We start from the raw sequence: 25745 nt of genomic DNA, 5'->3' as shown, positions 1-25745 counted from the left end.
AGTTTGGATGATGGGGACCAGTACAGGAGACAGTGACTGGTGTGGGTGATGGGGACCGGTGCAGGTGACAGGGACCAGTGTGGGTGATGGGGACCGGTGCAGGTGACAGTGACCAGTGCAGGTGACAGGGACCAGTGTGAGTGATGGGGACCGGTGCAGGCAATAAGTTCGTACGCTGCCCTGGCAGATGTGAACATTGACAGCTGTTTATTGAATTCCCCTGCTAACTTCTAATTTCTGGATTGTTTTATTGTGTTCTCGCATGCTTGTATTAAACAGATACATGTCTTAAATATGCGTATTAAGTATCTATAAATAACAATGTTCATTGCACATTAGGATAGGAATTGCTTATATGAACTACCCCGACCCTGTAACAGCAGCAGCGGAGCAGACCCGGCGTGTATGCAAAGGTCCGTTGACGGAAGGACTGCAAGGCTTCCTGCCTCCTTGTGGAGGTTTGTCTATAAAGTGTCRTACTCTTTTTTATTCCCATATCAGGACAAAGATAATGAGAGATGTCCTATATAAATTTGAACATGGCATTACAAAAAATGTACACAGTAGAAAAGCTTGCTCAATTTGGGGTATTGCAGTCCAACAGCAAACTTATTTAAAGAGAAAAAAAGATATTAGTACTTTTGTTGTGCTCGGCGCATTCTAAAAGCATGTGCATAGTTTTTGTTAAGTGTAATTAAGTGTATTTATCTTATAAACATTTTTTATTTTAATTTTTGCCATTGTTTTGATTCAGTGATAAATACTGTGGCAGGTCTGTTAACTTTGAGCTGATTGGCTTCTCAGTACAAAACAAATGTGTGTTTTGCCTTAGTGTATGTTCTGCACCTTCAGCCATAATTGAAGAAACTTTGCTCTGTTTTTAAAGACACACATAATACTATGTGCTTATTTATATGTGTTGTGAGGTTTCAGTGATATGGTACAGTTTTGCTGTCTAGGTTTTTYACTAAGCTTTATTTTGTAGGGTTGATGACATTTAAGCTTCTGGCTTTGGAAAAGAAGAAAAATATTCTGCAAAAATGTCAAAGATTGAGAAAATGAGTATCCTCGGAGTGAGGAGTTTTGGGGTGGAGGATAAAGACAAACAAATTATCACTTTCTTTAATCCATTAACTATTTTGGTGGGACCAAATGGTGCAGGAAAAACGGTAAGACTTATTAAATGTTCGGTTTTATACTATGAATAACTTTGAAAGCCCTCAAAATACAAAGAATGATCTCTAGAGAAAGGTATTAAAATTATAAAAATCTTGCAGTTTACTGTACGTATTGTGATGCATTGCATTACGAGATCTGCTTTCAAGCCTAGATTTTGCAAAGCACTGGTTGGTATTTCTTTTAGGAAATTGATACAGGTGCTGATTCTCATTAAGTTCTCATGAACTGTTCTCATGAAGTATCTTGTTCTTATGATACTCAAAAATAAAATRTCATTTTTTATTATTCTTTTATGGTTATTTGCAAATATGTATGGACTGTTATTGTGTTCTGTCTGTAGTCTATTTTGTTTCCTCTAAATTGTCATTATTACTATATACTTACTTCTGTTTTCTTAGACTATCATTGAATGTCTTAAATATATATCCACTGGAGATTTTCCTCCCGGCACAAAAGGAAGCTCATTTGTTCATGATCCAAAGGTAAAAGCCATAGCGATTAGTATTTGTTTACCACTAAGTAAAATACTTAACTCAGGGTTGTGATGAAAATAGGGATGCTCAAGTCCTAGACAGATATTTGTTGACATTTTTCCAGGAAAAACAGAGAAATGGGGGACATTAGAAGATTACCCGCAGCTTGGAATGCACATGTTCATTTGGATGTTGAGAAGAATTTCCTTTATTCAGGCTTTTTTGGGTTTCTTCTAAAGGTTGCCAATGAAACAGATGTTAGAGCTCAGATTCGACTGCAGTTTCGAGATGTTAATGGAGAGCTCGTGGCTGTSCAGCGATCCATGGTTTGTACCCAGAAAGGCAAGAAAACAGAATTTAAAACACTTGAAGGTGTCATTACTAGAACAAAGTAAGTTGTCAGTTTTTTTACTTTGGCATGAATATCAGTTTGGGTTTTTTTATATATTTATRTATAAGCCAAGAAAACTTGAAAATGTATTTGTTGAAGTTGCTACGTATACTCTTAGGTTAAAGCTATGTAGTTTCATCACTTAATCTATTAGTTGACTCAGAAATCCAAGATTTGATAGCTGCTATTTTAAAAATTACTTATATCTATTGACTTAAGTATACTTGAAAATTTTATTACTGACAGTATGGTTTGAAAGTAGTGTTCTATGCRATAAGTAAGTTCTAATTCCTTTAGCACCATTTTAAGTTTCAGATCATTCTAAGTCCATGTTTAATTCCCACCTCCACTATTTAAAAGAGTATTCACTTAACTTTATTTTAGATCGGTGTTGCTCCCTCTGGTGGTTCTGTGTGGCTTTTTAACAGGTAGTAGTCTTGACAAAAAATGTTTATTGTGTTAAATGCACTTACTGAAAATGGTAATTTTATGCTTAATAATTAAAAATGGCGTAAAGGAAAAATCAGGAGAGATGAAAAACCCTTACTCTCATAAGAATGATTTGTTACTCTTACTAAGTTTTAGAGTCAGTACATTAGAATAAGTTTATATTATTGAAATATGCAGAAGTTCATTTTTAAAAAAAATTTGCTAGTAACTTCGTTGCGCATTTTCTTTATCTGTGTTACACAGGCATGGTGAGAAGGTCAGTCTTAGTTCCAAGTGTGCAGAAATCGATCGAGAGATGATCAGCGCCCTTGGTGTTTCCAAGTCTGTGATTAACAATGTCATTTTCTGCCACCAAGAAGAATCCAACTGGCCCTTAAGTGAAGGGAAGGCTCTGAAACAAAAATTTGATGAGATCTTTTCAGCAACAAGGTTTTTCTGTCTTTACTGTAATTAAATAAGAAAAAAAAATCTTCTTTAATAGCACAGATGTTCATGAAAATGTTTAAAGCATTGTTTCATTCATTAATATTGCTATATTGCCAGTAGGATTTGAAATTTGTTTGTATGTGTGTTTTTTTTAAGGTATATTAAAGCTTTGGAAACTCTCCGTCAGGTACGACTGAAACAAAGCTTGAAAGTAAAAGAGTGTCAGACAGAACTGAAATACCTAAAACAGAATAAAGAAAAAGCACGTGAAATCCAGGATCATCTTAGCAATAGAGAGGCTCAGCTGGCTGCTTCTAAAGAGAATGTAAAATCTATTGAAAGTCAACTTGATCCTCTAACGGTAATTTATATGATCATTATGTTAAAATTCCAATATGAAACAGTACATAAGAACACAGAAAAAATAAAAGCTGGAGGAATTCCTTGATTAAAATATTAAACTTTTACGTTGTATTATTTCTCTGCTCTGAAACTGAATCAAGTATACCTAGACAAACCTGGCAGCTGCTAGTCTGTCAGTATAACTGACAGCTGCTAGTCTAATCTGTAGACAATCATTGGAAGTTTAAGAACATAGTTTGTGAATTCTTTTAGCAGCATTGTTTTACTGTATTTTAATCTAAAATCTCCCTTTCTGAAATTTAGCTGCCAACTTCTTTTGTCCAAAATTCTTCATAAAGCTGAAGGTTCTGCCTTTAGAGTACTGTATTGTATAGAAAATTTGATTATGGGATTCATAAACTAGGGAAATCTTTTACTTTCAGCCTCTTTCCTTTGCAGAGTTCTCTGGCAGCAATTGAACAGAATCTCATGAAAGTGATGAGGCTAGACAATGACATAAAAGCCCTGGAGAGCAGGAAGAAGCAGATGGAAAAAGATAATCAAGATCTGCAACAGAAAATGGAAAAGGTTATCTTTTAAATTTCATGCTGCCATCCTTTCTTCTGAAAAATCAAAGTCCATCTTTTGCCACCCAGTGAACTAAGTATATATTTTATTATGCATCAGATGTTGGTGAAAAACATCTTCACAGCCCAAGTAGCTGACTTGATAATGTCAATTTTGAATATGGTTCCATAAAGATGTATTAATTTCTGTGTAATTTGGATGTAAGGGTTAAACTGCATTTTATAACTGATTCCTTCGCAATAGAATAGCTTGCCAGGAAATGAAGTACAGAGAAAAGTTTTCATAAAAGTGATAGTTACTGGTAATAACGTCCTGCAATGTGCAACTTGAAAATATCTAATTCTCACAATAATTTGATTATAGCCAATGCTTGTTCTGACCAGTACAGTATGCCTCCTGACGTTGATATTGTTAATCTCCTTGGAATTTTTTTATTTCTTCCTCCTAAAATAACAGTTGTTAGTCTTCTGTTGTGTTTGTGCTAAGGCATTTAAAACTATTTTGATGGTGGAAAGAAACTTCTTTAGGATAGTGGTAGAAATTTTGATTAATTTGTTTCAACATAAGAAAAACAGTGCTTTTTGTTCAGGCAATTTTGTTTGAAGTGTGTTTAATTTTTCTTAATATGTGACTTAGTATATAATTTCAATATAGAAAGTTCTTATTTCTTATTTCTTGAATTCCTTTATGGTAAAAACTATATTTTTTTAAAAAAGTAATTAAAATGGCTTATAAATTTAATTAAAAAGCTAACTTTATTATCTGTTTTATTTGGTGTACAGATTTTTCAAGGAACAGATGAACAACTTAGGGACAGATATCAGAACCACCAGAGAACAGTGAAGGAGAAGGAGAAGAGATTATTAGATTGTAAGCGTGAACTAGATAGAGCTTCTAAAGAGTGCCAGAGATTTAACAGTGAGAAGTCAGAACTACTTATTGAACGAGGTATTTCAGACTCAGTCTATAACTTTTTATTGTTAATGTAATTAAGATGTGAAATGGAAATACTGATAAGAATTGAAGTGATYGAACTGGTCAGCAACCTTGAAATGTATTTTAGTTTGTTGTCAGCCRCACAAGTATAGTGTGGGAATCTCACAGGTAATCAAGTCTTAAGGTTCTTCCCCTGAAATTTCTAATGTGCGCATCTTCTTTTGAGCCATAATTGCAGCATATAATACATTTGTTCTTAAATGGACTATTCTTTGTAGAGATACTCAAAATAGATGAGTCTGGTGACCTAGAACAAGGTCAGTATAGCAGTTTACAACACAATTCTTCACATGGTCTGAGTTTGTACTTTCTCTAAGCTATGAAAATGTCTGGTAACCAGACTAGTTGTGCTGGTATAAGTGTATTTTTAGCCAATAAGATCATGAAAGCATGAATGCTCGGCATCCTCAGTCTCTTAGGTGGGGGCTGCAGACTAATCAGAAGGCTTTAGGATAATGTTCTTCCATATGTTGCACATTCTGTTTTAGATGGACTGTTGATGGCACGCTCTGATATATAAACTATGCATTTTTCAATGGGTCCTATAATTAAACAGTAATAGGAATCAAGTGTGGTGGTAATTATATTGGAAATTCTAGAAAGTAGTGGCATTTGGGGGTTTATAAAATATGAAAGAATTGTTTGGAGTCAGCACAACTTATATAATAAAGATTCAACTTCAGTACTGGGGCAAATAACCTGTTGGTGTCTCTGTTAGCCTGACTGATCACTTCTATTACTTAATAAAGCCGTATAACTTGATACACATGTGCCACAGTTCTCATAATATATTATGTAGAAAAAAACTCAGGCATGTTACAGCCAAAGGAGAAACACCTGAAAGTAAGTAGCAGCCTGAGAGATGAATATTAATTTTTTCTACCAAAACAGTTTTAATGCTTTACTTTAAACTTTGTGTAGATTTAAGAAAAATAAGTCAGATTGCCAATTTGCGACATAATAATTACATATGTTGAATTGTTTGAAATACTGCATTTATGACTGTGGACTTAAGAGTCCTGCATACAAACTTCAGTGAGGACAGTTCATGTGTTGATGGGCAGTTACTTCCCCTTGCCTTAGTATCACATCATATGTGAAATTAATTAAAGACAACATTTTTCTTGAAGTTTATATAAATCTGTGCAAAATTCAGGTTAACATTTCTGTATTGGGTTTCTTAGCAAGGCAGTAATGTCCATAATTCCGTGCTGAAATTTAATAGGACAAATTCTCCTGTGTACCATCCAAATGAAGGTCTTATGTAAGACTGGCTTTAAAAAGGGATAAATGTTGAAATCTCTTAAAATGRGCATGATGGAAATTTCAGGATAGCTGTAGTAATTCAGACAAAGAATATATGCCTAGATGAAATATGTTTGGGTTTTGGTTTGTTTATATTTACCAGAGTAATATTTTTAGTGTTTAAAGAAGGGTTTTTTTAATTCTTGATTGATTGATTGATTGATTTAATAAAAATTTCRTTACCGAAAATAGTCTCTCAAGCTACAGCATAAATGTTTTTATTCTGGAGCTTTTTGGATGGCTTATAAATACTTCAGTTTAGAAGACTTCAGGAAAATAATTGCTATTGACTTTGAATCACGCATGTATCTTTTGTTCCTGTTTTTGTGAGTTTATGTTACATTTTCTTTTCTTTTTGTGAAGGTCGCCTTCAGCTGCAAGCAGATCGTCACCAAGAACACATAACAATGAGGGATTCATTAATTCAGTCGTTGGCAGCACAGCTGGAATTAGATGGTTTTGAGCGAGCACCTTTTAATGAAAGACAGATTACCAGTTTTCACAGGTTGTTGAAGGAGAGACAGGAAAGAGACATAGAAGCTGCAAGTCAGTTAATGGTAATGATTTGGTCATGTTGCTGGTGTGCTGTTATTAGTTCGCAGGTGTCTTTGTGGTGCTGGGTGGAAGAAGAAAGTTGAGGGAAAAAATGAAGGTGGACTTTTTTTTTTTTARACATTCTCTATGGGTTGTCTGGCCCTTCCCAGGGAAAACAGGTTTGGAGCAGAGAGTGACGATCAGGTAACTTGAATTGCCAAAGTTACTGAACAGGCAATTCTGCAAGCAGTTTTTTCTCAGTAGCTCTCACTCTCAAGCAGGTGGGTCACGGACAAGGTAAAAGGCCTGAGGAAAGATTAGAATGGGTAACTGGTTGGAAAAATAAACATCTCTTTGTTGAAAGCATTTTCAAAATTGAGTTGCTCTCCCAAAATGCTGCTGGTATGATGAGTCTGCATTTTCTAATGGAAACATTGCAGCAGAAAATTTTTGACAAGTTCTGATAATCTAAATATACCAATGTCTTGCATTACAGTGGTGAATATTTGCAAGCTAGTGTGAAGGAATATTTTTAAATGTTGTGTTTTTCCTATTAAAAAATCTAGCTGTGGTTGATCACTGAATGAACACATTATTCCTGACTTCTTTCAGAGAGGCTTTGCACAAAAAGAAGCAATGAAGCAAAAACAGATAGATGAAATAAGAGATAAGAAAACTGGATTAGAAAGAACCATTGACCTGAAATCAGACATTCAAAATAAGAAACAAGTTGAACTGAAGAATGTAAAATATGAATTGCAGCAGTTGGAGGGGTCTTCAGACAGAATTCTGGAGTTGGACCAGGAGCTTGTCAAGGCAGTAAGTTTATGTTACTGAAAATTTTAAATAAGAAGGAAAACTTTCAGCTTATCAAAAAAGGTGGATGTTTACCCCAAAAGGGAGTTCAAATCTCTGCTGCATTTTTGCCCTTTTAATGCCTTCCCTATGTCTTTCTTTTTAGATGGTAGGCCCTTTGGGGAAGAGACTATTCACTACTTTGTTTTTGTACGGTGCATACATAGAATGTACTATTTCTGCTTGGTCACTTATAAATAGTGTAGTAAGCATGGCTGAGGATGTCACATCATAAGATTGGTCAGTCTTAAATTACTGGGCCAAAAAAAATTATGGCTTGAAGTGCTATGCTAGCTCCATTTTCCAGATAACTTCTCTGTGAACTGGGCTAGTTGGTGATAAGCATTTTATCCTGTAAAGCATTATAAGGTAATAAGCATCTTATTTCCCTGTTGAAGAGTTGATTATGCCTTTGTAGATAAGTATTTTATATTTATTTGTTTGCAGTGTAAGAATTCAATGCTTGAGAGTGTTTCTTTTAACCTTCTCACTAGGATAATTCCAGTATATAATGTACAGTAGATGCTAAAATACAGAGAATCAAATTAAATATGAGTGAGCTTCTTGAAGCTAAATCCTGTGGTTATGGTTTATGTTAAAAGAATGGGCAACTTGGACCAGTGCTACATTTTGGAATTTTGCCTCTGCTATCTACTTTACTCATCCCAGCATCACAGCCTTTGTCCTTTTGTCCTTTTGTATGTACTCTTACAAATCTTGTAATGATCATTCCTGTATCAGCTAATGATACTGCTGCTGGRCAGTTTAAAATCGTTCTTTTGTCTCCTTTAGTTAGAACATTATTGTTATTATAATTATTTAAGTATTTGGGGTTTTTTTGTTTGTTTGTTTAGGAACATGATCTGGAGAAGGCTGAGAAGAACAGTAATGTAGAAGCACTCGAACTAGAAGTACAAAGTCTACAAAGTGAGAAAACAAACCTGGACAAAGTACTTCGGAAGCTGGATCAGGAGATGGAACAGTTAAACCTACACACCACAACAATAACCCAAATGGAAATGCTTAAGAAAGACAAAGTAATTTAATTCTATCATTATCTCATAAGAAAGAGACATGAAATTAAAGCAATCCCATTTTTGTATTTTTTTAATGTTTTTCAACAATAGTATATAAAGCTTCTATCTGACTTTATAAAACTTGTGCATACAAAAATGTTCATTTAAAATTCTTTGTTTCCCAAGGCAGACAAAGAGGAGCAAATTAGAAAAGTAAAATCAAGACATTCTGATGAGCTGACCTTACTGCTGGGATACTTTCCGAATAAAAAGCAACTTGAAGACTGGCTTCATGGTAAAAGTAAAGAGATTAATCAGACAAGGGATAGACTTGCCAAGCTTAAGTAGGTATTAAATTAACTGATATCTCCAGAAGTATTTTAAAAATTATTAATTTCAATATTAGAACGTTTAATATGCTTCCATTGATATCTTAATTCATTCTTGTTTATTTAGGTATCTGCAAAGTTTATTTAATATATAGCCAATATATTTTGTGCCAATTAATAAATTACTTAGACTTGTAGTATGTCAAAGGCAGCACTAAAAGTAGTTAGCAAAATACTGTTCTCAAACATCCTTAATTCTTTATACTAATCCTAGCTGAATGAATCTTCTTTGGGAGGAAAAGATGCTGGCCTTCTGGCTTTCTTACGAGTCACAGAATGGTTAGTGAAAATGTCAGGAGTCCATGTGTGATTAAATGTCCCTGATTTCATTTGATGATGTATAAAATAGTTTGTCAGAAAGAGTAAGTGATACACATCCAGCTTCTGCAAAACCAAAAAACCCTACATATGTCTTAGGTGTAACTTTCTGTTTTTTCTTCCAGCGTTAATGGTTTGGGAGAGGTTTTTTTTTTTTTTTTTTCCTTCTGTGTAACTCAGGTCCTCTTTCTGTTTCCAAGTGCTTGGTCACATTTGTTTTGTTGAGGATATTGTATTGTGGGTGCCACTTAGAAGAGCTGTTAGTAAGCATAAGCCTACTTTCATGTAGATCTGATTTACAAAATTTGGAGTCTAAAAATATTGCATATTTCAGAAATGTGGAACATAGTGGAATGATAATTAATGCTCTGTGCCCAAGTAGCTCAGTGGTACCTCATAAATGCTGTGATAAATAGGGTGGGGAACAAAAAATTGACATTGTATTATTCTAGAAAGTCTTTTGTATGGATCTGTTTTTAGAAATGAGTTTAAGCATCTAGAAAACAGAAATCTGTGGGATCAAAGGGAATTTAAAAGGTAACACTTTATACAATATTTAGATGAATTGAAAGTTTACCCTGCGGATTTCCTGAAAAATCATTAAAGAAAAACTGGTGGCTAGCTCTATAATGTCAACTTTAGATTAACATCCCAGGTTCTTATTTTTGCTTACTTTACTTAGTTTGAAATCTTTTTTGGTTTCCATAATATAAGAGTTTATGCATTAATGTTTCAGCAAACAACTAGCTTCAGCAGAACAACATAAAAATTATATCAGCATTGAACTAAGAAAAAAAGAAGAGCAATTGTCCAGTTATGAAGCAAAACTTTTTGATGTTTGTGGAAGCCAAGATTTTGACAGTGATCTGAACAAACTTCAAGATGAAATTGAAAAGAGCTCAAAACAACGAGGTAAATTTAACTGTGTCTCTACTTTTTTTTTTTTCTCTAGAGCTTGTTTTAAATGTAAGTTACAGGTATCGACATCCTGTTGCTTGTGGGTTTTTATATTGTAGGTCAATCAACATAGAAACTGACCTAAGTAATATTATTACCGAATATTTGTAACGAGTCTTCTTTATCTTTACTACTATTTGTGTTTTACACGTAATCAGGATCAGTCATTTTAATTCTTTCAATTAACTCTCTTATTATGTGTAAATAAAGTGTCTGCTTTGATTTGGTGTATATGTAGATCACGATCTTTTCAAAACTGGTGCAATGTTTGAGTGCTTAGATCTGCCAGGTGTAAAGACAAGTACACAGCCAACCGCATAGCATGGTTTTGGTCTGTAAGGCCTTAAAATTGCAGAAAGAAAGCACCTGGTGAAGGAAGTACTCGCTTCCACAGTGAATTAAAGAAGGAGCATAGTTTAATGAAATAGACTCATAGAATAACTCAGGTGGGAGGGGACCTCAGGAGGTCATCGAGGCCAACCTGCTGAAAGCAGGGTCAGCGTTGAATCCGTACCAGCTTCTTCAGGGCTGTTTCAGTTTCCTATCTTAGTGGTTTTGCAGGTTATAATTTTGTCTTGTTTGTCTTGTTTACGATGAATACACACCTATCTTAGATCTGGTTATGCACTGTTTAGTTAACATAAATTTTTTTGATTCTTTATAAACCAGCTGTGCTTGCTGGAGCCACAGCAGTTTATTCCCAGTTCATTACACAACTGACAGAAGAGAACCAGTCATGTTGTCCAGTTTGTCAAAGGGTTTTTCAAACGGAGGCAGAACTGCAAGATGTAATTAGTGATCTGCAGTCTAAGTTGCGTCTTGCTCCAGACAAACTGAAGTCAACGGAGTCAGAGCTTAAAAGAAGAGAGAAGAAACGGGATGAAATGATAGGACTTAAACCAATTAGGTAAAGTACTGACCAAACCATTTTGCTGCAAGCTATTTTCTTTCAAATGGTTTTCTGATTATTAAAAACTATGCTGAAATCAAGGAAATTTTATTTTAGAATTAGGTAATTCATTCAAAAATATAATTCTTGAGATTAATATTTTGAGAGCATTTGTTCTCTGCTCATTTAGACTTTAATATTACACTATTTTATATTTTTGGTATTTCTAGTCCCTTTGGGCTTCTCATGAAGGTGAGGCAGAAGAAGTGGTTATATACTTCTTTTTCTACTGATCATTTACACTATACAAAAACAGTTTCCTCCGTGTTTTTTATCGTTGTAATTTAAAACGGACAGGTTGTTTTTGTTGTTAATGAAGTGTTTTCATACCACATCACATTTATATGTTTCTTAGAAATGCTGAAATGGAAGCTGTATTGACAGAATGGGTACTGAATCTATACTAAACACTTCAATATAATCCTGGGTTGTAAGTCCTTTAACAATCTTTTCCTGTTGCTGAGAATTTTATRTGAATTATGATCTTCTAGAAAGGGATCTCTGGATTTTCTAGTGGATCCCCAATGCCATCTGTGTTTCCCAGGGGTCAGTCATGTGCAATTCCATCATTTTGGAATATATAACAATCTCTGACTCTATTGACCCATATTAAATGAGACTGAATTTAATCCTGTGTGTTATTTGGGATACCTTTTGTTGCTGTTTTGGGGTTGTTGTTGTTGTTGTTGTTGTTGTTGTTTTGAACTTGCGAGCTAATACAAAGTGTAGGCAATACTAACAAATTCAGAAAAGGTGTCTCAGGTACTTTCCAGTAGGCTGAATTTGTCTGTATTTTTTAAGCTATAAAAATATCAGGCAGGCTGTTCTGTTGTTACCTCCTTTTGCTCTTCCTATCACCTCCCTTCGAAAAAAAACCAAATAACAATAACCTTAATGAATTTCTGCCAGAATCTGGAGGGTTTTTTTTAATTATACAAACAGGGTTTAGGGTGAGAGTAGAGAATGCAGGTCCTTGTGGGTGGGTAAAGAGGCTCTATTCTCAAGAAGTTTGCAGACCATTGTTTTGAGAGAATTTTGTTTGACTAATGTTACTTGGGACTTCTGTTGCAAGAGAGAGAAAATGTATATTAAAGGATACACCTTTCCTTCGCAAGAGGGCAGTCTTGTATAGTAGATTTTTCAGCCCTCTCATAAGCGTTTGCTATACTTCATAAACTCTTCTGGATCTGAACTTCTCTCACCTGTCTAAAGTGAGGGATATGTTATCTTAGTTGGGGAAGTAAGATAAGCTCAAACATGAGCAAGGTTAAGGGGATACTATTTTTGTCCAAATCTAGTCTTCCACTATTAAATCATGTCATAAATTTTGTCATATTGAATGTCTTTAACTTATGCTGCTTTCTTTGACAAAGAAAGTTTTATGGATTTGTATTTTATTTAAGGCAAACCATAACTGAACTCCAAGAAAGGGATATACCGGACTTGAGGAATAAGCTACAGACTGTAAACAGGGATTTTACACGCCTAAAAAATGAGATAGAAGAACAGGAAACACTCTTGCACACAGTTCTGTCTGAGGAGGAGGGTGCCAAAGCATGTTTACAGGATATAACACTTATGGAAAGGTACCAGGTATGTTTTGGTAATTTCTTTCAATATATAAGATGATACTCATTTGCTACTGTCTAAATATGTAGTTTTTCAATAATATCACAAAACTTTGAAGTCTTAAGACTTTTCAAAGCTGGTAAAAACATTTTAAAAAACAGTGTAGCATAGATGATCTTGTTACTAATAAAATGTGAAGTTTTATGCAATGATTTCTGCTTTTGAGGATTGCAGTGTCTCTCGAGTTCTGACTCCATTCTGTACAATAGTAACCAGGAAAATGGGTATAATCCAGAACTTAGGCAGGAAAGCAAATACAGTGCATTGTTTCTCACTTCGCATGGTCCAGCCTTCTGTTCTAGTTCAGTACATTCTCTGCATGTACCCTGGTGAACTGTCTTAAGTCTTGTCACCTGTGTTCCCTTGTTCTGGGCCATCTGAATGTATGGTAAAGCAGGATGGATATCCCCTAGCTTTTTAATTATTCTGAAGTAGAAGACTGTTTTGAACGGCCTTTGCACCTTTATTACCAATATAGCAAAATCTTTGCTCAACTGAGGGCCAAAAGGAGACAATTGGTCAGGAAACTTGGGGAGGCTGAGACCGTTTCACAAGTGAGAGACGGCAACAGCTCCTGAGGCTCCAAAAGTTCTGTTGTTGCAGAGACAGATGGGCACATAACTGTTCTGGAGATGTCAGAAGCCCGTGCATATCAGCTTATTTCCTCTCATAATTAGAAATTCCAGGCTCTAGCAGCCTGTGGTCTAACATAACTTTACTACTAATGATGTGACGTTGCTCCAGCACAGGAGATAAATTTGGAGGTCTCTTGAGTCATGTGTGCCTCAAGCCCCAAGCTTGTTCCTCTGTGCCAAAGCTAATAATAAATAGGTTGTTAAACACTAGTATAATAATAATAGTACTTTTCCTCTTATTTTCAGACTGATATTAAGGACGTTGAAAGAAAAATTGCTCAGCAGGCTGCTAAGCTACTGGGAGTCGATTTAAGTAGAACTGTTCTACAAGTAAGCCAAGAAAAACAAGAAAAAAAACACTTGTGGGATACAGGTAGGCCATACAAAACTGGTAATGTATTTCATCTGCATATAGAAAAATGTTCAAAACTTGCTGTCATAAAAATTTCAACTTTTTAGTTTACTCATTTTACATTTTAAGATAACTGTATCGTGGTTTTTGTTTGGTTAAGGTTTTTGGTTATAATAGCTTAATTTACAGTTAGATTTTCATAAGGAAGACAATAAATATTATTAATAACAGATTGACTCTATCACTGTGGGTTTCTTTTCATCTGTAGTTACTGGTAAAATTGAGCTAAATCAAAAACTTAAGCAAGACCAGCAAAATCAGATCCAGCAGCTTAAGAGTACAGTTAATGAACTTAAAGCAGAGAAACTTCAGATTTCCAGCAGTATGCAACGTCGTCGACAACTGGAGGAACAAACAGTGGAATTAACCACTGAGGTTCAGTCCTTATGTAGAGAGATCAAGGTAGGGAATACTCTTAAGAATTAACCCTTAGCTTTGTTGTACTGGAAAAAAATCTTGTTGTATTTAACATTGTCTGTAATCTGAAATTAAGATGTAATTTTAAATGTTTGTCCTGTTTTGCATATGTTTGGGAACTTCCAGCAGTTTATTAATATGTGTTTTTATATCTTGTTTTTAACACTGAAAAAAAAGAAATACATGCATGCCTTCTTGAAAATTGAAAATTTGTTGATCTTTAACATAGCAAGAAAACAAAAAAGACTTTTTTTTGCAACTGCTTTTCAGGAAGCAAAAGAACAGGTTTTTCCTTTGAATGCAACTTTAGAAAAATTGCAGCAGGAGAAGGAGGATCTAATTAATAAAAAGACTGCGAGTAATAAGGAAACACAAGAGAAGGTTGGTTTGCTTCTGACATAGTTGGGAGATATGATTAGATGCTATTTTTCAGACATGAAGGAAGGCCATGGTGATGAGTCTGCCTTTTAGAAAATAACAGTGACTTTAGATAATGCTTTCTATTTCTAGAACTTCTAGAGAATAAAGGAAATGTAACTAAGTCAGGGAACAAGCTCAACTGTAATTACTCTTTTGGCAGTCTTGTCAAGGGGCTTCYAGGGAAATTTGGCAATATTTAGTGACCAATGATGTTAAAAATCCTTCTTAATAGATATAAGAGGAGCAGCGAGGATGAATGCAACCTGTTCTTGCCAAGAGGCAAAACTCTTTTTCTCAGTTGAAGCGGCCCTCTTTTGTAAGCATGAGTGAGCGGTTTGCCACTTGTTTAGGAAAACACTTTCATGGTAATTTCAAAAGCTAAAGGCTTTCATTAATACATCAAAGGGAGTTATGATAAGGAATTGTACTTTGAAAATATTTTAATATAATACCTGATCTTTGATATATAGAATGTTAGTTCTTGGACAAAAGACTGTATTTCACTAGAAATCTTTTCCCTGCAGATAAATGATATAAAAGAGAAAGTTAAAAATATAAACAACTACATGAAAGAAATTGAAAACTATATTCTACATGGAAAAGAAGACTATAAAAAGGTAACCTAAAAAACAGGCAAAAAAGTGAGTTTGATGTCAACTTTTTATGTTTAATTAATACCATTTTTATTTCTTTATTTTATTTCTTTAGCAAAAGGAGTCTGAACTTGAGGAAGTAAATTCTCAATTAGCTGCCTGTGAGAAACAGAAGGAAAAGATAAGTAAAGAGATGGAAATGATTCGACAAGATATTGATACCCAAAAGGTAGCTGCATTATCTTATAGTAAAGTATATTTTGCATAGTTGAAATAATTCCTGGTGTTGACTTAAGTCTGCATAGGTTCATACTGGTGTAAAGTTCTTCTCCTGTTGATTGATTTCTGGTTAATCAGTTGTTAGTCAGAATAGCTGCTGTACATGCATTAGGCTTAAAAAAGTCTTGAAATTTAGATATGCAAAAGTAGATGCATTTTTGAAGATTTTTATCTCTGATTATCATCTTGTGGTATTTCCAAAAAGGGTAAGTCTATTGTGATAATGGCTAATATTTTCTAAAACTAGCTTTGTGTGGAGAACACCTGCCTTCTGAAAGAGGACTGCTGTAAGGTGTACCTGACTGCAAGTACCAGCAGTTGCTAGTCACTTCAGATTTTGTCATGTACTTTAAATTCTTGTATGTGTTTTTCAAATATTGTTTACATTCCTTATAGGAAAGGTGGGGTTCCCCTTTCTATCCCGGCACTTACTGTAGAATTGAGATGGGGGGCTTCTGTTAAATCTCATCTCAAATGACTTGCCCAATTTGAAGCATTGGTTAAAATTTCACATGCAGGTGACCTGTGTCAACCAATTTTGTAAGTATTGTACCCTATTTCTAGCACAAAATAAGTTCCTTAAATATGTGTGACAATTCTCAGTGCTATCAATTATATTATGCTTGTAGTATGTTTTAGAGTTGTGGAGAATTCATACTTTGTCATTGAAAGTTTATATTTATACTGATACATGGAATTAATAAAGCTTAGTAGCCCATTATACAACTTCTTACTTTCTGTGGAATTAGATACAAGAGAGATGGCTAGAGGATAATCTTACTTTGAGGAAAAGAAGTGAAGAGCTAAAAGAAGTTGAAGATGATATAAAACAACTTATAAAGGAGATGGGAGAAATGAAAGTCCTGCAGATGAAAAAGTAAGCACATCATAAGATCTTCAAAACAAAACAGCATATTTCACACAAGACTTCACTAAATATCTGAATGTAATATTCATTATGTATTATATGTGTTTCCTGGCCCACCTTTCTTCCCATTGATGTCGACCACTTCCTCCTTCAAACTCATGTTTTTGTAATATCCCTATGATGACAACAACAACAACAACATGACTTAGTGAAATTATATAGTGCTTCTAGCTAAAAGTGTGTAGATGTGCACATGTGCATATACCTGTTCCAGTTTAATCCTTTCATTTTAATGACTTCCACTTCTAGATTCTCATGTAAATAATAACTCCTTTCTCTGGATAAGAATATTTTGTTTTTATTTTCAGTCTGTTCATATGTATCTCAGCAGCAAATTTTGTATTTGTTTCGGTAGTTTAATATTTATTGTTTAGATAACTTGCTTCTCCTAGTTAGAATAGTGATTTGAATATATCTTTAGCAAACTCTAAAATATTTTTCTTCTAACTGTGTTTTAGTTCCAAGGATATTAGTACTATAATTTTAACTGTTAAAAACTTAATAGCTACAAGAAGCTACTGTCTAGGATAAACTCAAAATTAAAATCTTGACTAAAGAATTATGAAATAGTAATTACAAAAGGCTTGTACGTCGCATCTGGTTTGACAGTGAACAAAAACGTTTAGAGGAGAAAATCGAAGATCTAAAAAGAAACCATCATGTTGCACTGGGCCGCCAGCGTGGATTTGAGGAAGAGATTGTTCGTTTTAAAAAGGAACTTCGAGAGTCACAATTCAAAGATGCAGAGGACAAATACAGGGAAATGATGATTGTTATGAGAACAACAGAGCTGGTGAACAAAGATCTGGACATTTATTATAAGGCTCTTGATAAGTAAGTACTGTCATATGATGGTAATTCTTTAATGTTTTAGGCTTAATTACTATTGACATACTTGATACAAAAGCAGCTTTCAATTTCCAGCTTTCTAGGATAAATTAGAAATAGTAAATGAATATAATTCTTTGAGATGTGTAATTATTTCTCTTCACAAAACCAGTCATTTAAATATTAAGATATTATAGCCAAGTACAGCTTTTTATTTCAATTTTTTCTATATCCTAAAAAAACAATTCCAGTAGCATTCTTTTTTACCTCCAGAAGAAAACTGGTTCCTAAAAGCGAAGTGAATTAATGAAAATATGCAGCAACTTGGACAGGTTTGGTAGTATATAGGAAATCCGTAAGTTAAGATATATAATGTACATATAATAAATGCGTTGATAGTTATAGCTGGAGTTTAATATAGCCATAGATAAGTACAGTGATCATCATCATTTTATTCCCAACTCTCTGTAGGAACCTTTTTGAGTTCTGGTTGTACACGTTAGAACTTATATTTGCAATGCAGCAGCTCAAGTTCAGGGAGATAACGGTGAATGAACCCAATACATCATCCATCTAATTTCTGTGCTGAATTCTTTACATGCTGTGAATTTGCTGTGTTGCTCATGGTGGTGAGAGAATGTCCAGGCAACAGACACGTTCAACTTTATTTTTCAAATGAAAACAGGTAGAAGAACCAAAGCTTGTGTGGAGCCACAGGGTTTCTGTACACATGGCCTTGTTCCTCTGTTTCTTTTCTACTTGAAGGCATAGGAAGCTTTGGTAAATGTTTCTCCCAAAGCTGCCAACGGTTTTCCTTTAACTTTCCATCCCCTTTTTTTTTTCCCTCCAAGAGGCAGGCTTCCTGTAATTTTAATTATGGGGGAAAGTAGAAGAAACAGTTCTAACAGTTCTAGGGTATGCAATGGATAATTAGGATAACGTGCTGCTTAAAAGTCTGTCTTGCATGTTGCCCCAAAATTCATGAATTCACAGTACCAATTTAGGAAAGGGGAAATCTGCATTTAAATACTTGGTTTTTAAACCCAGCCTTTCTTGCACAGTCTCTCATACCACTTTCATTTCTATAGTGGTATATTTTAGCATCCTCTGGTCATACTTTAACAGGAATAAAATCTGCCATGTAGATTCCTTGTTCTCCATCATCTTCTCCTCAAGTAAATAACTGTCTTCAGTAAAGAATGCTGCAATATAGAGGTGTTTTTCTTCTTTTTCCAGTGTGGCTGGTTTTGTGTTTATATTAGAGGAGACAAGCTCAAAAGAAGCATGTCTTGCATTTGATGAAAAGTGTAGTGAAGTTTGTGTTTGTTTCTACTTCTGGAAGCTTGTTTTATAGTCTTGGRCTGACTGGCCAAAAATAGCATCTCGAGCATTGTAAACAAGGCAAAGTAACACAAACGGCCCTCCTGGAAAAGCCTGTGTGTTCATATACAATGATGGAATTGCAGTGAGCTATTGAAACCTGGAGGAACATGGGGAAAGACCTTGTGGGTATGTCTCAGGAAATCAGAGACTGGTCCTCAGTAACAGTTAAGAAGGTAAATTGAACATTAGGAACAAGATAGAGAATGAAAGAGGAAAAAMAAACATTTTGGCCACTGTATAAATTCATGATACATGCATGTCACCGTTTCGGTCTCCTGGATTAAGTATAGTAGAGCTGGAAAAAGTTGCATAGAAGAGCAATAATGTGGTTGGAGGTACAGCATGATGATCATAAGGAGAAACTAAATAGATGAGAACTTTCCAAGTTGAAAAGAAGCGACTGACGGAGATCGATAAATGTTTATTAAGTTTTAAATGGTGTAGACAAGGTGAAAAGGGAATGATTATAAAATTACCATGCAGTAGTTTGAAATACAAGGAAGTATTTTTTCTTACAACATATAATAAGATCATGGACCCCATAGCTCACTGATATATTTGGAGGGTAAAAGTATAAAATGGTTTCAAAAAGATAGGGTGAATTCAGGAAGACWGCTCTCAACGGCTATTAAACACAATGGTCTAGAGGAACCCTGTTTTAAGCAATTTTAATAATAAAATATGTTTAATGTTTGAATGTAATCCAAAATTTGTTTTATGAAGACTTACATTGTTAAGAGCACGTATAATTCTTTGCTTCACAGCTTTAAATGAAAATGCACTCCAAGAATTTCCCTTTTAGATTTCAGGATCTTCTTGTATGGTATCAGATCATCTATTGCTTCTATTTAAGGCAAAGCAGGAAATCAGTCGTGTAATTTCAAGAAAAATAGATAAGCATCACTTATTGGTAATCATCTTAAAAAATCAGTGAGACAAAATGTAACCTCTAATGGCCAGAGATTGAAAGCTGTATATGTAGGCTGGGAAAACCAATATTTTCTATGTTCTTCTGTGCAATCAGTTGATCTTTAATGATTTAATATTTGAAGGTTTGTGATAAATATTGATGTGTAAGGCATTCTTGTGTTTAATTGAATTAAYTGAAAATATTTCTTCTTTCTTTTTTGCTACAGAAAAGGTGGAAAGAATTCTTATAAGAAGGGAGGTGGGAAAAGTATATGTGAAAAGTCCCTTGCAGACATGTATTTAACTTCCACCATATATCTTTTTTGAAAGAAGACATTGTAAATTGAGTGATTAATTTTTTGATAACAGAGCACTTTTGTTTAAAAAGCCAAGTTAGAAATGTAGCTTCGTTTCCTTTCTCATATGATTTTATACGAAATATCTATTACTGAACACTGAAGACGTGTATGATTGATACATTAAGCAGGGAAACAAAATAAAAAAATACTAATGACATCCTWTGTTATTGCTAAAGAGAAAGGTAGCTCCAGTCATAATGTCCATTTGGGTAATTACAACTTATTTTCTTAATAGAGAATTCTGTACTCTGAGGAAACTTTATAGGCTCTCCTTTTCTTTTGAAACCCAGTCACCTGCATTGCAGGGTGCAGGGGGACTGTTCATGAGAGTAGAAGTACTTAATGTAATACAGTGTGTTTAGTCTTTATACACTTCCGCATTCAAAGTTAKAAACTACTATTTGTTATATTTTTAGTAGAAATATTTAGAAAACGAGAAGCGAGCTGTTGCCYTCCTTAAATTCCCTGCAGTGTGTAGCCGTCCCTGGCTGCATCTATAACAGCTTGAATTTTTTTTTTTTTTTGGTCGCTAGAGCAATAATGACATTTCATAGCATGAAAATGGAAGAAATCAACAAAATAATTCGTGATCTTTGGCGAAGCACCTACAGAGGACAAGGTACATAATTTGGCTTAGTTTTTCTCATACATATCAAATTGATTTGAACAGTGCATACTGAAAATCATTTGCTCAAAATACTGAAAATCCAGGTTCTGAAAATAGATGGTTGCATTCTAAAGACTACATCTGTTGGTCACCATTATAATCACCTTTTTATTACATATTATGTAGTTATATGATAAATAGAAGTAATTTTCCCTATTCCAATTTTCTGAAGTTAAAGTTTCCTTGAGATAGGGGGACTGCACCAGTTCATTTTTTCAGTTTTTGAAAAACTGATTTCAAGATGTATCTATCGGTGGGAATTCTGAATAGAATTTTTGTAGCTATACTGTGTATTATAACTCTCAAGTCTATTTAATTCAAAAATGTTTACAAATATGATAGATAATGGAAAAATTGTTTCCTTCTCATTTTCAGATATCGAATATATAGAAATTCGTTCTGATGCAGATGAGAGTGTTTCAGCATCTGATAAAAGAAGAAGCTACAACTATAGGGTAGTAATGATAAAAGGAGATACGGCACTGGATATGCGAGGAAGATGTAGTGCTGGGCAGAAGGTATACGGCATTTCATTTTTGGTACAGAGTAAATAGGATTTTGAGAACTGATACAAGTGAATGCAAAAAAGTGACACATTCTGAAGTGACCCTGAAGAAGAGGTGGCTCCAACTCTAATTTATAGTTCTGCACATCTTTCTTTTATTGTGTCTGGATTTTGCTGGGAGTATGCAATATCCAGACACTCGTCATAGATAGCCACATCTGTCTCTCACGTGTTGGGCCTTGAGAGATGTTGTTTCCACCTGCCTGTTACATTGTGCCGCAGCATCTAAACTAATCAAAGGCAAGAGAAAAGAGCTCCCCACGAGCCTCGTTCAGCTGCCTCCAGAATCACCGTCTGTACTGATGGCCGTTTGACACCTGCCATATTGATTATGCCCTTAGGCAGCCAAAGCTACCTGCAGTATTACAGCAGGAATCTCTGCTTCTTCCTTAGATGAAGCATTTGCACTGGAATGAGTGGTCCTCCTAAATACGGTGATAGTAGAAAGGGATAAACATGCAGCCAGGGCTGGTCTTATTTCTTCCCTACAGGAACACTTTCTGCCCATCCTTTGTAAACAGAAGACCTGGAGAGCTGTCCCTCGCAGTTTAGGCTCTGGAGTCTGTTGCCTGTACCCAACGTGCCAGTGCCAGCCTAGCCTGAGGACACTGAAATCTTATGAAGGAGATACTTTCTCCTTCCTCTTGTGCAGTAGGAGCTGGAACTTTCTGGCTCCCTTCTTCTGCAACAGCTGGAAGGGCTACCATGGCAGCAGACTTGCATCTCCTTGATGCTGAGGAAGCATTGCCGTTATCTGAAGTAGCTATCTGCTTACTTCCAGAGTAGCAGTTTCCACTGTGTGGCTTACTAGGTCAGTGTCTCATCAGCAGCCAGGCCTTCAGCCCCCTCCTCTCTTCGCTTTTCCCTGACAAGGTGATACTGACAGTAGTAAAAGAAAAATGCAATTAAGGAATAGAACAAAATGGTACACAGTCTTTTTAACCGCATATAGCAATGGAATTGTTAAAAAGATATTCCATGAACAGATGCATACCGTACTGTTAGGTGAGTATGAGAAATGCTGTCAGATTAATTCCCACCTGAATGTGGATGTATACTTATTTTGAAAATTCCATACTCATTATGGGGGAAATCCAAAACTTCTTATAAAACAGCACTGTAAGCAAAAAATGTATCTTCTCTTATAGTAGTCTAGGCTGTTACGTTAGAGTCCTATGTAAATGAGAGTGAAACTTATTCACAGTTTCTTAGCTTATATTCTGAGAATTCTTCTTTGATCATGAACTGTGATGCCAGCAGTCATGATCAYTGGAAAGTATTCTTTGGTAGCATGTTCTCCTAAAGTTTCCATTAAGTGTTCTGTGATTTTCACTAATTCATGAGGTCAAATAAAAATATGATTAGGCAGATTAGTATAGAACTAATATGTAAGGTAGTAAATCCTGCTGACTTCAGTTTTAGTATATAGTCAGGAGTTCAGTAATCCAAACCAAGTGATACAAATACAAATTTCCACCCGCTCTGCCACAATAGGATGGGGCTTGAAAAAAGTACAGTGGTGATGCAGATGACAATGTAGTAATTGTTCTTCTTTCCAGTATTTCCTGAATTTTGAGTATTTCACTTTGATATTTTTCCAACAGTATTTTGTAAAGTCAATCTTTCATTTCAAACTTGCAATTTTAATGTGTTTTTTCAGCTGCAAGGTAGTCAGTTACTGGCATTTTGCAAACTATCAATGAATTTTCTTGTAAGCTTTACTCAGTATTATAGTTTGTAATGGCATTAAAAATAGCATGTTACACACATTGTTCCTCTCTAAACGCTTTGAAGAGTGAGATTTTGTTTATTTTTTTCCCTTAGGTGCTTGCTTCTCTTATTATTCGTCTTGCTCTAGCAGAAACATTCTGTCTCAACTGTGGCATCCTGGCACTAGATGAGCCTACTACCAATCTCGATCGAGAAAACATAGAGTCTCTTGCACATGCCCTGGTGGAGTAAGTGATCTCTTCTTGTGAAGCTTAAAGATGGGTATTTTTTGAATGTTATTAGTAATCAGCAGAAGTGAAGTTTATTTTAAGCTTGTGTATCTCTGTTGATGTATACTATTATACATGCAAAGCAGTAGCTTTAGATTCCCTCTCCTTTTTCTGGAAAAGTATCTCTTACATAATTTATTTATTTTTTAATGAGGGTAAAAAGAGATACTACTCTGCATTAGATTGCTTGACAATTCATGTCATTTGTGTCAGTAGTTAACTACTTTTGCACTAGATATTTACAAGTTCTGTAAAACTAGAATGTGATTTAGATAGAAGTGTACTAACCAGTATCTCTTTTGTAGGATAATAAAAAGCCGATCACAGCAGCGCAACTTTCAGCTTCTGGTGATAACTCATGATGAAGATTTTGTTGAACTTCTGGGCCGTTCTGAATACGTGGAAACATTCTACAGGATAAAGAAGAACATTGACCAGTGTTCTGAAATTATGAAGTGCAGTGTCAGCTCCTTAGGTTCATATGTTCATTAGAATTTCAAGTAATTAGGTATTATAGACTGGCTTAGTCGCATTACTTAATAGAGCTGAAGCGAAAGCATTTGGAAATATCATAGCATGTAGTATTGTGGAGATTTGTAGCAATTTTAGCTAGAGTCTGAAGCTGTTACCTTTTTAAATTTTGTATCTTTGCACATATTTGTGTGCATGAGTTTGAAAATCGCTGTACTTTGGAAGAATGTAAATGAATACAAAGCAGTTAACTTTTAGATGTAGTTTATGCTTTAAAGTGAAAATAAAGTTACGATTTACTTTGAGTATCGGGGTGAGCTCAGATGAAGATTCTCTGGAACAGCTGTAGCTGCATCAGGATAACAGGGCTTGCCCTCCATCCCTTCATTATGGCATGTTCAGGATTGGTTTGCATCTGTCTAGTCAAGGCTTGTATGCAGCTGTCCCTCTCATCTACACAAAATACACAAGATTCAAAAAGGATTTTTACAACTACCTCTGCAAGGTACCATTACTCTGACTTTTCAAAGACAAAATCTTCACAAAAATGCAAGCGTAGTGTAACAACTTCCTTGAGAGTAAAGCAGTCTTGTCTCTGACTAGATGAATGGATGACAGAAACATATTTTAACCAGAAACAGGGGCAAGTCTGTTTGCTGGAAGGGGGCAGAAATGTCATCTACCTATCTATCACTGACGTTTATGGAAGTTGTATCAAAATCTAGAGTACTTGAGGTCATATTTTTATCCTACATGAGATAATCAAGCTCTGTAAAAATGATAGGAAAAATGCCTTGGAGTCTTAATCTGTGTGTCAGATAAGGAGTTGTGATAATGCTTGCTGAACAGCTGCGCCACTTACAACTCTTTATGAACTCTTTCCCTTGGCACAGCAACACCTCATGGCCCTGCAGAGCAAAGGGAACCAGCCACTCAAATTAGAATTGCAGTAGAGAGCCAATAAATTGCAGAGGATCTGGTCATCTCAGCAACGTGCCACCTCTGAAGTCAGGCAGACCCTGACAGATGCAGTTTCTGGGCTTATGTTACTTGGTAACCAAGTACGGGGACACCTATTCTACCCTGAATTGTAGATGCAAGTCCACAAACAGGAGCTGGTTTTACGGCTCTTTATGTCCTAGCAGACAATCTATCACCAAAGTTCAATTCCCAAGGAAAAATCTTTAAACCACTGTGAAAAAAAGTGAGTAACTTCAGAACATTCTTCTTTGGAAAACAAAGGAATGAGCCTGGGACCATTGCACTTTGCCTTCCGCCTTCCTTTTGCATTGCAAGGTGGGAATCCCTTTTTCATGTGTTTCCCCAGTGACTAAGTGCAGTTTCCAACCGCAAGCTAGGTCGTGGTCCCAGGAGAGCAGTAGGAGTGTTGGTGAAGCTGCCTTGGTGGCGAGGGCGAGGCGCGGGCGTGCGCCGGCGCGGGATAAGCACCATGGACAGGGCCCGGCCCCAGGCCTGCTGCGGCGCTGGAGGAGCCCGGCCGGACCCGGCCGCTGCAGCGCGGCGCTGAGCCCTTCGCTCGGCCTTCTGGAGCCGCAGGGAGCCTCTGTAGAGCTCTTCGCTTTATAAAGTAATGCCACGGGCACCACCTGTTTAAAGTGTCTAGAAAAAATCTGCACCAAAAATACAAACAGCGTGAAAAACGAAGGCAGAACCCCAGGTCTAACTCTTCATCCTTATAGCTAATGTTCTTGAGCCTAGTATGTGACCAGAAAGGTATGTGGACTTGGCAGTAGGTGCCTGTAACTATGCCAGAAACTGAGCACTTGAAATAAGTATTTCCACCTGAGTTTTCTAAAAGTGTAAGGGATCGAAGTTGCATCAGTCACCAGGTAAACCGCCCAACGATGACTGAATGAATGAATGAATGGGACTGCAGAGCTATTGCGCCCTTTCACCAAGCTCCTGAAAAGGCAATTAGAGCCGAACTGGGGGGAGGGGAAGAGTGAAGACAGAGGAAAATGCTACTAACATGCATTACGTTTGCAGTTTTAACAAAGAAGCTTCACTGACTCTAGTACTACTTCCTGAAGGGGAATTTTCTTAAAGATATAATCAACAGAA

General features: G+C 35.7%; 1 protein-coding gene across 2 annotated transcripts; it reads left to right on the top strand.

Annotated features, from left to right (window-relative positions):
- The first annotated feature begins 263 nt into the window (after positions 1 to 263).
- Positions 264 to 23962, top strand: RAD50 (RAD50 double strand break repair protein). Of its 2 annotated transcripts, none has more exons than XM_026063492.1 (26): positions 264 to 413; positions 986 to 1169; positions 1578 to 1661; positions 1892 to 2043; positions 2737 to 2922; positions 3076 to 3280; positions 3721 to 3849; positions 4632 to 4797; positions 6514 to 6707; positions 7297 to 7503; positions 8394 to 8576; positions 8742 to 8899; positions 9999 to 10174; positions 10889 to 11126; positions 12572 to 12761; positions 13679 to 13805; positions 14053 to 14246; positions 14532 to 14642; positions 15206 to 15298; positions 15390 to 15503; positions 16303 to 16430; positions 17091 to 17315; positions 20494 to 20579; positions 21003 to 21145; positions 23017 to 23150; positions 23498 to 23962. In XM_026063492.1, exons 2-26 carry the CDS (start codon positions 1041 to 1043, stop codon positions 23682 to 23684), a joined length of 3939 nt encoding a protein of 1312 aa, XP_025919277.1. In that variant the 5' UTR covers positions 264 to 413; positions 986 to 1040; the 3' UTR covers positions 23685 to 23962. The 2 variants fall into 2 exon arrangements, with proteins under 2 accessions (XP_025919277.1, XP_025919276.1); XM_026063491.1 differs by having other exon boundaries at positions 264 to 458.
- The last annotated feature ends 1783 nt before the right edge of the window (positions 23963 to 25745 follow it).

This window comes from Apteryx rowi, unplaced genomic scaffold (genome assembly GCF_003343035.1).
Source record: "Apteryx rowi isolate R43461 unplaced genomic scaffold, aptRow1 scaffold_2, whole genome shotgun sequence".
Lineage (NCBI taxonomy): Eukaryota > Metazoa > Chordata > Aves > Apterygiformes > Apterygidae > Apteryx > Apteryx rowi.
This window is presented reverse-complemented; position numbering and strand designations above follow the sequence as displayed.